The 17,249-nt window shown below is 32.8% G+C and overlaps 1 protein-coding gene across 1 annotated transcript in view; it reads left to right on the top strand.

The window, feature by feature from the left end:
- LOC149781244 (von Willebrand factor A domain-containing protein 8-like) overlaps positions 1-17,249 on the top strand; it is a 203,976-nt gene that overhangs the window by 12,192 nt on the left and 174,535 nt on the right. The window contains exons 5-9 of the mRNA XM_089935327.1: positions 2,879-2,989; positions 6,809-6,976; positions 12,519-12,683; positions 14,679-14,728; positions 16,093-16,201. Coding sequence (XP_089791453.1) covers positions 2,879-2,989; positions 6,809-6,976; positions 12,519-12,683; positions 14,679-14,728; positions 16,093-16,201 — 603 coding nt within the window. The remainder of the gene's footprint in view (positions 1-2,878; positions 2,990-6,808; positions 6,977-12,518; positions 12,684-14,678; positions 14,729-16,092; positions 16,202-17,249) is intronic.

Genomic DNA, 17,249 nt, shown 5'->3' with positions numbered 1-17,249 from the left:
ACCCTAATTTGGGTTGCAACCTGGGGGTTGGGAGCCACTGATTTATATGATACCATTTTTTCATATTACATTTAGGTTCTTTTATTGTTTTTAATTCCCATCATACTTTGCAAATTTATCTTCCTTAATTTTTCAGAAAGGGGATTAAATTTTAGTATATTTTTGTATCTTTCTTACTGCTGTTTACAGTTCTTCAGAAAATATAACAATTGCTTATTGTTTATAATAAGTTTGTTCATACTAGAATAATACAACATGAAAACTTAAGAACATTAAATTTCACGTGTCCTATATTAATGGCATAATGTTATTTTAAATTAATGGCAGTGATAAGAATTACTCCAAAAAAGGATAGTATATTAGCAGTTTTTATATTTACCTTATTGATTTCATCAGATTTAAAAAAAATCTTTTTCATAAAAATAAAGCTTGCACTTAGATTACTACATCAGTATGAATGATAGGTGTTTGTGACTGAGAAAATGTACTTTAAATGTTATGACAACAAAATATGTGAATTATAATAGTTCTCTTGATCTATTTTAGAAATGTTATTGCAAATTTTTCATTTGTTTTGTCTTTTTTACAACATGTTTGCAATGGCATTTTGTCTTTTTTAGTGCAGCTGAGTTATTGTGGTATTTATTTTTAATACAATAGTTGTCATGATATTTGTCTCAAATACGACTGAGTTTTTATTGTATTGTATTGTTTTAATATAATTACATTATAATGGCATTTATTTTAATATAATTGAGTTATAATTGCATTTATTTTAATATAATTGAGTTATAATTGCATTTATTTTAATATAATTGAGTTATAATTGCATTTATTTTAATATAATTGAGTCATAATGACATTTATTTTAATATAATTTAAATATAATGGCATTTATTTTAATATAATTTAGTTATAAGGACATTTATTTAAATATAATTGAGTTATAAGGACATTTATTTAAATATAATTGAGTTATAATGGCATTTATTTTAATATAATTCAATATTAATGGCATTTATTTTAATATAATTTAGTTATAAGGACATTTATTTAAATATATGTGAGTTATACTGGCATTTATTGTAATATAAGTCAATATTAATGGCATTTATTTTAATATAATTCAATATTAATGGCATTTGTTTGTCTTAAACAAGTATGAGTTTTCCATGTATTTATATGCAATTATCTCATCTAACCTACCCTGCTATTTTTTTCCCTCATAAATACAGCTGAGTTGTCTTGGTACATATGCTGTTTTAAATACAAATGAATTATCATATTTGTTTGTCATAAATACAGCCACATTGTCTTGGTATTTCTGCTGTTTTAAATACAAAAGAATTATCATATTTGTTTGTCATAAATACAGCCACATTGTCTTGGTATTTCTGCTGTTTTAAATACAAATGAATTATCATATTTGTTTGTCATAAATACAGCCACATTGTCTTGGTATTTCTGCTGTTTTAAATACAAATGAATTATATTTATTTGTCATAAATACAGCCGCATTGTCTTGGTACATATGCTCTTTTAAATACAAATGAATTATCATATTTGTTTGTCATAAATACAGCTGCATTGTCTTGGTATTTCTGCTGTTTTAAATATAAATGAATTATTGTGTTTGTAATAAATACAGCTGCATTGTCTTGGTATTTCTGCTGTTTCAAATACAAATTAATTATTGTGTTTGTAATAAATACAGCCAAGTTGTCACGATAGTGAGTAAAGATAAAATCAAGGTCTAAGATGCAGTAGACCAGTTTACCAGCTGTTGTATGAAGTAGCGTCAGATCAGATCAGATCACGGTCAAAGCTGTAGTAGATCAGCTTATCCAGATCAGAGCAATGTCTACATTATAGTGTACAAATTTATCAGCTGTTGTCTAAGATACATTTTTATTAGACCAGATTAGAGTCTTCATTGTGCTATACCAGCTTGTCTGTTGTTGTATCATGTACAGTCAGATTAGTTGTAGTAGACCAGCTTGTCTGTTGTATCATGTACAGTCAGGTTAGTTGTAGTAGACCAGCTTGTCTGTTTTTGTATCATGTACAGTCAGACTAGTTGTAGTAGACCAGCTTGTTGTTGTATCATGTACAGTCAGACTAGTTGTAGTAGACCAGCTTTTCTGTTGTTGTATCATGTACAGTCAGACGAGTTGTAGTAGACCAGCTTGTCTGTTATTGTATCATGTACAGTCAGATTAGTTGTAGTAGACCAGCTTATCTGTTGTTGTACCATGTACAGTCAGATTAGTTGTAGTAGACCAGCTTTTCCGTTGTTGTTTCATGTACAGTCAGACTAGTTGTAGTAGACCAGCTTGTCTGTTGTCGTATCATGTACAGTCAGATTAGTTGTAGTAGATCAGCTTGTCTGTTGTTGTATCATGTACAGTCAGATTAGTTGTAGTAGACCAGCTTGTCTGTTGTATCATGTACACTCAGCTTAGTTGTAGTAGATCAGCTTGTCTGTTGTTGTATCATGTACAGTCAGATTAGTTGTAGTAGACCAGCTTGTCTGTTGTATCATGGACAGTCAGACTAGTTGTAGTAGACCAGTTACATACCAGCTTTTGTCAATTACTCATGGGTCGTGTACCAGTTTTATGGATTATGCATGGGCTGTGTACCAGCTTTATGGATTACTAATGGGCTATGTACCATTTTTATGGATTACTAATGGGTTATGTACCAGTTTTGAAGATTACTCATGGTATATTTATCATTCTTGTGGATCAGTCATTGTTATCAATATGAGAAGACAACAATTTCTCTTTCATAATCATATATACTAATGAAAATGAAAATTTTAAACAAATGGACACCCAGAAACAAAAATGAATTAACAGTACTTCACTTTTCGCAGGAACTAACGAAGAGAGAGGGGGAGTACATATCACTGTCCAGAGACATAACAGAAGCAGATCTTAAGCAGAGAAGGGAAATTAAATCAGGGAATGCATTTTACCTTGATCAGGTGGGTTCTGAATCATATGAAATACATTAGACTTCAACAATATGGCTTGTCAACCCTATAGTACCCAGTATGTTGAATTTCATTATTGTTGTATACAGAGTCATGAGGTCATGTGGTTTACAATTGCTGACTTGATTATGGGGCCAGATATTTCTCCAAACTTATTGAATAACCTCTTTGTTGAAGAAGCTTATCAGTTACTGTGCAGTTACCATGGTCATAAACTATTACAGAATTCTAATATTTTGTGGTTTATTTTAGCAGGATCTGAATTAGAAACAAAGTATGTTCCTCAGTATGATCATGAAAATAAATCCAGTCAAACTTTGTTTGAAAAACACATGGCCAGAATTCATATAATCTCTTGGAACTTGGGAGTACCATCTGTACTTGCTCATAAGTCATGTCAAACAGCAAACAACATAGACCCTGATTTGCTGTTGCATATTGTGCCACAGATCAGGGTCTGTGTTGCTTGTTCCACTGATTACTCCAAAAGAACTGTAGAAACCCAGATCTGTTAGCACATGTGGCAGCAGGTATTGGTCTGTGCAGTTTTTGCTTGGACTTAAAAGCAAGTACATATGGTAAAATGAAGTGAAACAGCTCTTAGTTCAAAGAGAAGCTTCAAAAGCCTTCACTGTCAACATGTTGAAAAATACGTCAATGGTGACAGTGTCAGAAATATATTTTTCTTCCTTTCTGTGAGCATCATATTTTGTGCCTAACAATAAGATTGAGTATGCAACTTAATTATCATTGAGCAGAGTTCATTAATCTATGCCACATTCTATCCATTACTGTAGATAATTTTAAGGGCTGCTTAAGACATGCAACTTGACTGGCAATTGCGAATATTCAGAAGCCAATCAGGCTTGCAGTTGAAAGGTATGGAACTATTCTTGATGCTAAATTTAACTTATGGCTTGATTAGCACCACTGTACCAAGTGTGCAAATGAAATGACCGAGTCCAATTGCACGATTTCCTCTTCATAATTATTTGTCTTTGAATAGTAGATAAATCCATTTTGAGTTAAAAACTATAGAGCTTGGTGTAGTCAGAGAATTAAACATATACCCCCCCCCCAATATTTGATCCATGTTTGAAAGTACTTTATATTGTCAGTGTTAATGTATAAACTACTGTCAGTGGTCTGTCATATATATTTTTCCAAAATCCCCCCCCCCCTACACATTACATGAATGGATAACCATAATGTCCTCTAAACAATTTATTATGGGGTACCAGTTGTCTTGGATTTTCGGATTGTTCATTGTTGGGGGAATTACATGGTCCCCCTCTTATACAGCTAACCCTTCTCCAATCTGAAAGTAGACATGTGACCTTTCCAGAGCTGGACTATATTTCTAAGAGGTATATGCAAGTATAGGTATGTGTATGTAGTAACAAATCTGTGTATAACTTCAAAAAGCATTTAAAAGGGTAATTTACTTTAACCAACACTTTTTTCAGTAATGAAAACTTGACATTAGGGAACAGACATAGGTAAGAATAATCAGATTACTCCCCTTACCATATAAATTAAATATCGGTTCAGGATAAAATGTGGCCACTTGTAAGAGGTAAAATTCTGACACTTTTGGCTTAAAATGCTGGCTGCATGCTGTATCAGTCAGGTGGCCACCTCGGAGAGGTACTTTTGTACAAAACTTGTTGGTACCAAGAAAACTGGCCATGTTGAAGTCGTGGCCACTGGTGGGGGGAACCACTGTAACATGTTTGATATGGCTTATGAATGTATCCTGTCCTGATGGCCTCATTATATCCCTAAATCGCATGGGGCTCATTGTTTCCACGATCTCAAAACTTTGTTATTATCACATTTGATATTTTTCTTGGTGTAAGAATATTTGCAGAAAATGTTGTTAAATATTTTGGGATAGAGATGCAGGTACTCATAAGATCCATATATAAATTTGAAATTAAATTTTAAAATTTGTTTTAATTTGTCTTTTTTAATTTCCTTATTTACTATGTAGATTCTGTTTAAATGTAGCAAAACATAGTGTAGTAAAAAAAGGTAAGCCAGGAGTTATTCAGAACTCGTAATAGAAATGGTGGAAATGGTGAATAAATGTGGTCCAGTCATTTTTATTTTATTTGTATATGTATCAATCTTTATATTCACTAATCCTTCGTTCTTGCATTCATTAATACAGTTAGTCCTACAGTTTGTCGTAAAACTTGAATAAATAGTATATCTCCAGAAGATGCACATATCAACAAATCATTTTGCTTCTGAAACTTTTGTTAGAGTTATTGCTCTTTTTCTTGGAGAAATGTATAATAGAATCTATTTGGTACAGCTAGTTCCATTTTGTGAAGGATTGCCATGGATTTTGTTAATCATCAGAAGTTGCACATGTTGACAAATTTGTGTGCTCCTAATATTTATAAGAGCTATTGCTTTATTTTTCTCACTTAAAGCTGGATACAATATATGACTGAATTTTGTTAATACTCTTGAAATTTAGTGCACAGTCCGGTCATGGTCAGACGATACACATGCTGTATAAATCATTATACTCATAATATTTTCATGAAGAGTTATAATTCATCTCCTTTATGCTGTAGAAATGGGATGTGGGCATGGTGGTGGTGGTGGTTGTGGGGTATATTTCTGTGAGCAAAATGATTGGTCCAGTAATTCATTTGTAACCAGGGGTGGTGCAGAAATGTGATATTAAATAAACGGAATCAGGCAGGGGTAGTACAGAAATACACTAAGGAAGAAAGTAATCCAGGGGTGGTGCAGAAATATGATATTAAATAAAGGGAATCAGGTAGGGGTAGTACAGAAATACACTAAGGAAGAAAGTGAACTAGGGGTGGTGCAAAAATATGATATTAAATAAAGGGAATCAGGCAGGGGTAGTACAGAAATACACTAAGGAAGAAAGTGAACTAGGGGTGGTGCAGAAATATGATATTAAATAAAGGGAATCAGGCAGGGGTAGTACAGAAATACACTAAGGAAGAAAGTGAACTAGGGGTGGTGCAGAAATACGATATTAAATAAAGGGAATCAGGCAGGGGTAGTACAGAAATACACTAAGGAAGAAAGTAAACTAGGAGTGGTGCAGAATTTACAGTACTAACAAATATGGACCAGAGGTGGTGCAGAAATACAGTATTGAAAAATTTGAACCATGGATGTTGCATTTATTTCAGCGTGTAGCATAGTATTAAAACTTGATTGGCTGTTGCTGTGTGTTGTGTAACATGGTATTAAAACTCGATTAGGTGTTGCTATGTATTGTGTAACATAGTATTAAAACTCGATTGGCTGTTGCTATGTATTGTGAGCTATCTCCTACATAATTGCTTCACGCTGTTTCACCAAACCATTCCGATTGTGTTATGAACTAGGACACATCTCCAGACAGATGGAAAGGAACAAGAAAACAGGTTTAAATAAAACATCTGTCTTCTGAACAAGAACTGGCTAATTTTGTCTGGATATGCCAGAATCATCTTGCATGGATATGCCAGACTGTATTTGATAGATATACCAGCAGAATTGGATTTTCATATTTACAGTGATTTAATACAAAATGCTTTAAAAGCATGTGAGCAAAATTTACCATGTGCATGCAGGGTATTTTTATTTATAAACTTGCTAATATGTATTGAAACATTTGTTGTATCCATTTGACTTACTTTTTGAGAGCAGCTTGATATCTGATTTTGATATTTTTATAAATTGTGCTACAACTATACAGCTTGTCATTTTTATCATCTCACTGTATTATCTAACTGTATTCACATACAGTCATAATTCAGGCCATATTTACAGTGTGCAGTTCGAGCAGCAGTTCATGGTCGTATTCTAATCCTAGAAGGTATTGAGAAAGCCGAGAGAAATGTCCTACCGATTCTGAACAACCTGCTAGAGAATCGAGAAATGCAGCTGGAAGATGGCACGTTTCTAATGGCTGCTGAGCGTTATGACAAGCTTCTACAGGTTAGAAAATTACTGGAAAGAGTAGAGACTTGAAAGAATGGAGACTTATTAACTTTTTAGTACTGTGACTTTCCTGCTGTATATATATGCTTATCAGTCAGGTCCAGCTGCAAACTGCATAGACCCATGTCTGCCATAGCATAATGTGCCTGCTTATTTGGGTCTATGCAGTTAGGAATAATCAGAAGAGCAAACAACATAGACCCAACTCTTCCTGTGCATTATGCGATGACAGGGTAGAGCTGTGTTGTTTGCACTGTCCACTTGACTTATAAATGAGTATGTATGGTACTTTTTGTGGTGACTCAATTATCAGGAATGTTGTGATGGTTACGGCCCATGAATTCAGAGTCCTAATGAACAATAGCACCCCTTCTGTATCGCTTGTGGTATTCTTAGACAGCTAAAAATGAAACATTAAGCTGAAACAATTTGAGTGTCTTAAAACATCTTTGAAATTGATTGTTCATGCTGAATGTTTCTGCAATAGACAGCATGCTCCAGTTCACATACAAAGCATTGGGAGAGGATATAAACTCTCTGTGCAGTTTCACTTGATTGATTATCCATCCTCCCATAATCAAAAATGGGGTTGGGGCAAACAAGGGCCCAAATGACGCACAATTTTATGTACTTGCACACTTGAAAAGTAGTAATGCATGAGAACTTCTGCAAATTAACTCCAAGCCATGCTTATCAGAATGTACTTATTTTATTTAACTGTTGAGATAAACTGAATAAATGGGAACCTAAAGGAAGATTAAAAGTAAAGATACTTATTTGACCAAAATACCTCTAGGCAGATATTGGGTAATGCTGTTATGTATATTTAATTTGTATTGTGTGTTAGATTTTCTCCATGAGTATATGGTCTGTATATCTATATTGTGTGACTGACCTTGGTCATTGACTGAGTTAATGGCCCACCTGACTAGTGACTTTTATTTTGTAAACAACATTAATACATAGTAATATTTAAATATGATTATAGATTAAATATTCAGATCATTTTTATTGGAAGTAAACATATATACTTCATTTCATGACAGTTAGTGTGCCCCTAGGGGATTCCTGGTATACCTGTTGTATTGCATCTTTTTTAGTATGAGACCTGACCTGGTTTACAATATTGAATATTCAGGAAATTAATTTGATGTAAAGATGCACTTCATGCTTGTTCTTAAATTGTGTCTGAGGTTTTTATATTAAGATTGATTCTATTAGAATTGCTTATTCCTACCCTTGTTGTGTTCAGTTTTTAATTTGGGAAGATTTATTTATTTTAATTATTCAGTGAAATGAAAAAGTGCTCAATAATACATTTTGAACCAAATTATTTTGGAATTATTGTGAATTTATTCAAGGACATTTTGGATTATATCATTGTGATACATCAAGACTGTTTTGACATGAGCACATTTGAGTCTATTAACATATTGTCATGTTCAGTATTGGAATTTATTCAGAACACTGAAATTACTTTGGAACTGCGTACTTTTAGACTTGTGATAGAACTTTTAGGATTATTTGGGATTTAATTCACAATACTGTAAGTTTTTTCAAAACTTTTCCCTTTATATTCTAGGGAAGTAAATTATTGTTTGAATTTGACACAGCTTGTTGGTTTTTGCACATTGCAGTTATTTTGTTAAGGCCATGGAGTCATCACAATAAAACAAGTCTGCTTTTAATTGACTATTACAATGCAAGTTCTTCCACAAATTGGAGATCAAAACATGGTTAGCATCCTATTTCTCACAGAAATGCTTGCAGACATAGCTGTAACTATAGATTGCCAATTTTCACAAGAGGGAGTAATGCATGTATAATAATTACACTGAAAATGAATTAAAACATTGAACTAAAATACAAATTTCACTGGACAAAACTTTAATTGGACTTTATTTAGTAAAGTTTTGCCACCTGTAGGAATTAGTGACAATTTAACTAAATAAAAATTTTATCATGGACAAAACTTTAATTGGACTTTATTTAGTAAAGTTTTGCCACCTGTAGGAATCAGTGACAATTTAACTAAATAAAAATTTTATCATGGACAAAACTTTAATTGGACTTTATTTAGTAAAGTTTTGCCACCTGTAGGAATCAGTGACAATTTAACTAAATAAAAATTTTATCAAATATTGATACATTGTATTTACATTGTACTGGAAATGTTGTTCAGAAAGACAATTTTACAAAATTTATGACTGCTTATTAAAAGATCAGAATTTCATGATGTTTATTCAAATTTCCAGGTGCTAACCACCATCTTTTATGATAAATTGAGCGATATATCAAGGTTTCATTTACCAGTTTTCATCACAAATTTCCTTAACATTAAATAAATGGGCTAATTTTGGTTGAATTTTGCAAATGTGGGATTCATGTGATGTCTGACCTTGCATTATTAGCAGGTTCACTCGTTATCTATGTGTGAGTTATCGATAGAATGGTGTATTATGCAAAAAATTAACCTTAATAAGGTCTTGATGCAAGTCCATTTGGAATTATGGCAAATTTTTGACAGGGTTTCCTTGGTGTATATGTAGAATTTTAAGTTTGATCAAGAAGTACTGTTTGTTGTTGTTTGGCTGACTTACCATAATAACTTCACCCAAACAGGTTACTTGCAAACCATGATTTATTTATTTTGACCAAATGATTTTCATGCTGAAATGTGCTTATAGAAGCACTTTTTCTGTCCCCAGATTGTTAATGCCCATTATATTTTTAATATAGTAGCTAAACAGTATAACCAGTCTGATTAAATCAGATTTCTACTGTCCTATGTGAAAATCTGACAGTGTCTGCTTCAGGGTCATATTTGGGTTGACGTTGGAATTAGCTAATTTAAATGCACCTTTCAGAAATTTGAAAGTGAATCAAATCATTTGGCAAACATTGATAGTCTTCAGCCATACTGCTCAGTCTCACAAATGAGAAAATATAGGATTTCATCTGATTGGCTGATAAAATTAGCAATTATGGTAATAGCAAAATTCACCAGAACATGACCCATAAGTCATTTTCAGATCTTCATGTAGGATTGTGGAGATCTGATTTGAATGAGATTGACAGTACAACATGAAGAGTAATTGATCAGTTATGGCTGAAAAACAGGATTCTGTCAAAGCAAATTGTTTTTAGAATATTTCCAGACAACATGAATGAATGTAATGAAATTCAGGGAATAGTGAATTTTCTGTAGTATTTTGCACTTTTCAGGTTGATTTAAATGGGGGGTGGGGAATATACATATAATTATAGGCAAAAAAAAGTACAAATATTTCACCACCTGAGAGAGTGTACAGAGGCAAATGATATCAGCCAAAAGTGTATGGGTGTTAAATAAGGTGAGACAACTTGAATTTTTTTTATTTTCTGCCTTAATTTCATATTCTTCATGGTTTCAATACATTCAATACATTCTTATGTGGCAAAAGACACATTATCAGTTGTGTAGCTTAACATATAATTTCCAAGTAAGAAATTTCATTGAAATTGGTAAGATTTTAAGTTGCATTTTTCTGACTTGAAAAACACAAGGTGAGTTTCAAATCTTTTTGCACTTCTATTCTCTTCTAAATTTAATTTCTTAGGTTACAAGACACACACTATCATATTGTACATTCTTAGGTGGGTTGAACATTTATCATGGAGTATCAGCCAGAGAATAAATGAATGCATTCAAGCTTTTGTGTGATTTTGCTCTTAAAATGAATGTACCATATATACTTGCTTATAAGTCAAGTCTAACTACAAACAACATAGACCCTGATATGTCATATAATGTGCCTACAGATCAGGGTCTGTGTTTTTTTGTTTTATTGATTACTTCTAACAAACTACATAGACCGTGATGTGTCATATAATGTGCCTACAGATCAGGGTCTGTGTTTTTTTGTTTTATTGATTACTCCTAACAAACTACATAGACCGTGATGTGTCATATTATGTGCCTACAGATCAGGGTCTGTGTTGTTTTGTTTTATTGATTACTCCTAACAAACTACATAGACCCTGATATGTCATATAATTTGCCCACATATCAGGGTCTGTGTTGTTTGTTTTATTGATTACTCCTAGCAGACTACATAGACCCAGACCTTATGATGGTGCATGATAATCTGACAGCAGATCTGGGTCTGTGCAGTTTGTGTTGGACTGTATAAGCAAGTATAATGTAGCATATGTGGTTTTGGAGCCTAGCTCAGGTTTATACTTTTATAGTTCAGTTTGGATTTCTAAAATGTATGGATGCTGGCTAAATAAGTGTACAGAATGTAGCATAGATTTTTAAAATGTGTGGATGCTGGCTAAATAAGTGTACAGAATGGAGCTTAGATTTTTAAAGTTTACGGATGCTGGCTAAATCATTGTACATAATATAGCTTACAGTTTCAGAGTGTGTGGATGTTTGGCTAATTGAGTGTACAGAATGTAGCTTAGATTTCTAAAATGTCTTGATGGTGGCTAGATTAGTGTACAGTATCTATCCTTGTATTGTCTCTCTCGGACTCCAAATGTTTGCACATTATTCTTTAGTCCTGTTCATCAATAAATTATTGGTCAACTCATTAGGATGATTAAATTAAAAAAATAAGACTTGTATAGGTAAATAATTTTTTTTGTAGATGAACTGATTAGTTTCTCACGCAGTTTAAGTGCTTTTTTTCTTCTTTCTTTTTTTCTCCAATTTTTGGAGTTATATTTTTTCAGGAAAATTCTTTTATGATGATTATGCAGAAAACGTTGAATTTGGCAAATTGAAAAGTAGAGATGTATACACAGATATATAGAAGTTTTGATTAGACTTTCTTGCAACTAAGCCAGTTTTTTTTAATCATTTATTTGTAGGTGTTGAATACTGACAGTTTATTTAGAAAGTGGAAAAACTTGATGTGGGAAATTTTTAAAGTTGTTTTATATATGTATATACCTTATTAGCTTTTATTGGAATTTGGTGTGTGAATTTTTATTTGCCATTTTATTATTTGTACATTTTGTTTTAGTACAAACCCTGTTACCACAATTTCTTGGAAACTACTTGTCACAAGATATATCCCTCTGGACTCATCCTTAACTCAGTAGATTGCTCTTTGTAGTTCCCTCTGGACCCATCCATAACCCTTTAGTAGTTAGCACTATCAAGTATCTATTTTTTTTAAAACTTCAGTAAACATTTGTACCTGAAATTTAATATCAAGATCCACAGCTGACAATGAGTTTTGCCCTCTACTGTTGCCATGACACTAGGAATTATGGGTAGAAAATGAAAGTTTTCAAAGATGTCTTAACTTGTCTGCCATTACACTTGCATATGTATGACCTCCCAGTCTGTGATATTTATAGGATTTTAATAATAATGCAGACTTTTCTGAATGAATGTTGACCGAATAAAAACATGTCTTTGGATCACTGATGTTCAAAAATATTAATTGAGCATTTACATAAATATTCATGCATACATGTATCTTTTTGGGGGAGATTTAGGATGACTGGATTGTTTTTTCATCCATTGTTTATAAACAAATTTCAGGATCACACAAAAGAAGAACTTGATCAGTTGAATCTTATTCGAGTTGATGAAAAATTTAGAGTTATTGCCCTTGGGCTGCCAGTGCCACGCTACCAAGGCAATCCTCTTGACCCACCGTTAAGGTCTCGATTTCAGGCAAGAGACTTAAATCCACTTCCATTTAAGGTAGGTCACTATAGTTAACAATGCACTTGCATTTATTTATATTACCATATGTACTTGTGTATAGATCGAATCCAACTGCAAAAGAGTATAGACCTAGATCTGCCATTGCAGTATGTACCAGTGGTTCAGGGTCTATGTTGTCTGTCCTGCTGTTTATTCATAACAAACTGCATAGAGCCAGATCTGCTGGTGCATAATATGATAGTAGATCTGGGCCTGTGCTGTTTGCAATTGGAATTTAAAGCAGGTATATATGTTAGAACCCATTTACTTTAATTGGGCATGTTTAAGCATCCATCTGTCCCAGCTATAATAGCAGAGTGTGGCAATTTGTTTTGCTGTGGTCCATCCAGACATTTGTTCTGAATGGGTTTTTGCACAATAGCTCAAAAAGTACAAAACTTAAAGTGTTTACACACTTTATCATGGTTGAAGGTAGATGACCTGATTAGATCTTTAAGCTATTACAGTTATTTATTGAAGTTACACTCTTGAGACAAAATCCCGGTAAGCACAATACTTGAAGTTTGAAAAATGAAGTTGAATAGACATATACTCTTCTCTCCTTTGTGCAATGGGGGATACATATCCATCTGTCTGTCTATACACATTTTTCCTCTTTGTATTATAGCTCTCAAAGTATTGAAGATTTTTCAAGCAGGCTTGGAACACATGTGAAGCGAATTGTGCAGAAGTTTTGTTACTTGTACATTTTTTCATTCAATTTTTTGTTGTTGTTACTATGAAAACAAAGTGTGAGATTATAGGACCATATCATACTAGCATAAGTTCTACAAAAACTGAGATTACTGGACCATCGGTTACTAAGTTATATAGAGCTTGAGAGTATTGGGCCATAGGGTACTAGTATAATCTGTATAAAAAAATGAGAGTACTGGTCCATAGGGAGAACAAGGAGGGGTATGTCATCTCTAGATGACCAACAACACATTGGCTGCTGTTATTTAGATTACCTCATTAAACCTTCAAGCCATTCCAGCAATTAATTTTGTTGTTGTTTGTAATATGACTTTGTGACAAAATTCTTAATTAGCATCATGAAGCAAAATCCATTTGCTGTGTATGTCATCTGCTTGTATATTTAAACGCCTGCGGTAGACAAAAAATAAAATTTGTTGTGTATGTCCGCTTGTGTATTTAGATGATCTGGTTAGATTTTCATGTCAAGGTCCCCGAGTGGTCTAAAGCACTCTCTGTTATGGATCACTGCCATCTCACCTCTGTCTGCGTGAGTTAGAGTCTCGGATTCAGCCAATGTGGATATGTGAGAAAGCTTGCCAGTAGCTTCTCCTGGGTGGGTGGTTCTTTCCCGGGTTCTTCCTCCACCATTAATACTGGCCACCATGTATAGCCTATCGTGTGCTGAAAAATGGTGTTAAACCCTACAACAATGTAGATTTTCATGCCTAATTTTCTATTTCAATTTTTTTTAAAAATATGGTTGACTTAGACTTTTTGGTTTTTGTTGTGAGGACTACATGTTGTACAAACAAATCTTGTCATGTATAATCTTCATTTAACTAAGTATGTTAAAGTTTTTCAGTAGAGTAAACATCAGTAAGATTTGTGCTGTTGGGGATATCAGGAAAGAAATGTTTTGATTTTCATTTTATATATTGATTTGATTTTAATTCAGATATATAAGTCAAGGAAGATTGATGCTGTAATCATCAGAGACCAATTTCTCCTAGATTTTTATCCACTAGAAACTGGATGTTGGTCAAAAGATGTGACATTCTTGATGATTTGGATTGACTTACCCAGCAACAAAGAGAACATGTACACATTATTCCTTTAATAAATGAAATTAGAATTAAACGTTTAAGATGCTGTGATTCTTGAATGTAAATCAAGAGAGAACTAATGAGAGACAGCATCTTAGGTCTCAGATATAAAACTGAGAAAAAGATTAGATTACATAGATCATTATAATTTTAATATTAATCAAGTGAGTGCAACACATTTTAATTACAGGAACACTTGGAACTGCTACAGGAAAGAGCAAAAAATGTCACTCCTGAGAGGTAAGTAAGGGTTGTCCAGGCATTCCTCATCAAATACAATCTTCTACAATATCTCCTTTTAACTGTATATACTTTGAAACAGACTATTCTGGAGACAATAAAGATGACTGAAAAATAGTCCAGTCTGGATTTTTTGTCATCACATTGATATCAGAAAGTACTTATGAAGAAAACAAAAAGTGAATCAAGAATTTATTTATATTCCCCATAATTGTGTCTCAAATAAGACTAGCCTTCAGTTTCACATTTCTGCTGAGATTGATTTATTTTATATTTTAATCTCATAAACTGTAATGACATGTCAAATTTCCATAACTATAACTGCTGAATCCAGGCTGTTTACAAATTGTGCCACTTAACTATCAAAATATTGTTTACTGAAGGGTCAGTGTGGATTGACTCTTGTTGCTTTGATTTTATGTTTTGTACTAAAGGATTGTGAACTTCCAATATGATCTACAGGTCAGAGGTCAGAGTCAGGACATGCAATGGCCAGTGTGTAAATCTTGGTCCTCAACATGTACATGCCTTGAGAGATCCTTGAATTTCTATAAAGTTGATTTATCCTTGACAAGTCCTCACATTCATTTGAAAAATTGCTTGAATTTTACACCAATGCCTTGAATTCATTTTAGAGATTTCATTGCACTAAAGGCAGCTTAGGTATGTTACTTTTTAAAGTCATGATTTCTGTTATTGATGCAATTTACAACAATATAATGTGATAAATGTGGATTGATAAAACCACAGAATATACCAGTAGTTACCACATCCTGTTTTTTTCCTTCAAAAATCATTGAAGTCCTTAAAAACTCTTTGTATAGCCATTTACAGTTTTTCTTTAAATCATGGCTGAAGAAAATGTGGTACAGTATCTGGTTTAAATAAACATTAAGGCACTCAAAATTAAAGTCTGCTCTAAATTCTAAAATTTGATTGGTCAGGAAGTCATTGTTAGGCAGTCAGATGTTAGCCAATCACATGGCAACTTGTTGATTAATTTGAAAAAGCTTTCATGATGTTGGGGCAACAAGATAAGAAAAACATTCATGATGTTGGGACAACAAGATAAGAAAAACATTTATGATGTTGGGACAACCTGGATAACAATATCATAAAAACATTCTTACACTTTAACTTGAATTTAATCTTAGAGTGTACATTTTTTTTGTTGTAATCTTGGGTCCCAGTCATTTGTGTCCAAACACAATCATTGCCAATTAACTGAGATAACTGTATATGTATTGTACTGTTATGTGCATTGTGAAATAATCAATTTACAAGTCCAGTTATCCATTATAATCCATTACCTTTGTAATATTGATAATATACATTTGTCATTTTGTGTTGATTGTCGATTTCAGGTTATCCCAGCTGCTGTCCTTTGCCTCCACGATGGTCACTAAAGAATCTACCTCCCTGGGTCTGCCAGACTTCCCCATCAGCAATCTGCAATTTGTTGTGCAAATTATGGTATGTTGTCAAGAATGAATTCAAGATCACAAATTTGCTTTTGAAAAGTGCTGTCCAGTTAATGAATTCATTTTTTCTATAGAGAATAATTGGTTTAAAAATATTTAAACATAACAATTGTTGGGAAACATTCTGACATGATTTCTGAGTTTTTTAAATAACTTTTTTAAGGAACAATACAAAAGTTAACTTGGTAGATTGATATATTAATGGACATAGAGATAGGTAGAATGAGGTGTAATGATTAATTGATACATACTGGCATCATGATATTGTCTGCAATGATATACTGCATTGATATCTGTACTATGTCTGAAGTATTCCAATAAATATGACATCTCAAGTGTGAAAGTACATAGTTTTAGTTGCATTTGAAATTGCTGTATCAAAATATACAAGATTAAGTCTGAGAAATGAAGAAAATAAAATTGAAGAGCTTTTTATCGCTTAGGTAAAAATATTTATGAGTTTGATGCAGTTTTTTGTGTGTATTATTACGCCATTCTGGGCACACATGACTTAAATCCAAGTAATCAATCAGTCTGCTATACATTATTTAATAGACTGGTTCCCTGCTCTACAAGAGAAACCACTATTGGATATTGTTATACAATATTATTTAATAGACTGGTTCCTTGCTCTACAAGAGAAACTACTATTGGATATTGTTATACAATATTATTTAATAGACTGGTTCCTTGCTCTACAAGAGAAACCACTATTGGATATTGTTATACAATATTATTTAATAGACTGGTTCCTTGCTCTTCAAGAGAAACCACTATTGGATATTGTTATACAATATTATTTAACATGAAAGATTAATTCTATGTCAAATTGTTCCATTTTATTTTTCTACAAATTCAGACATGAAATGAAAGACAGTTTGTAGATTGAATGTCAGTATGAACATTTTCCAATTCCATAATTCTTTGGGGAGACCAAATTGGCTGACAGAATCTTAAAACACAATCTATTAGCTGTATATAAGCCATTGATCTTTGAATATTTTCAGTTTTGGGATTTAAATAATTGCAAATGCATTATA

The sequence above is a fragment of the Sinohyriopsis cumingii genome, chromosome 15 (genome assembly GCF_028554795.1).
Source record: "Sinohyriopsis cumingii isolate HCF-2022 chromosome 15, ASM2855479v2, whole genome shotgun sequence".
In the NCBI taxonomy this organism is placed as follows: domain Eukaryota; kingdom Metazoa; phylum Mollusca; class Bivalvia; order Unionida; family Unionidae; genus Sinohyriopsis; species Sinohyriopsis cumingii.
The sequence above is the reverse complement of the archived record's forward strand: the minus strand, read 5'-3'. Positions and strand labels throughout refer to the sequence as shown.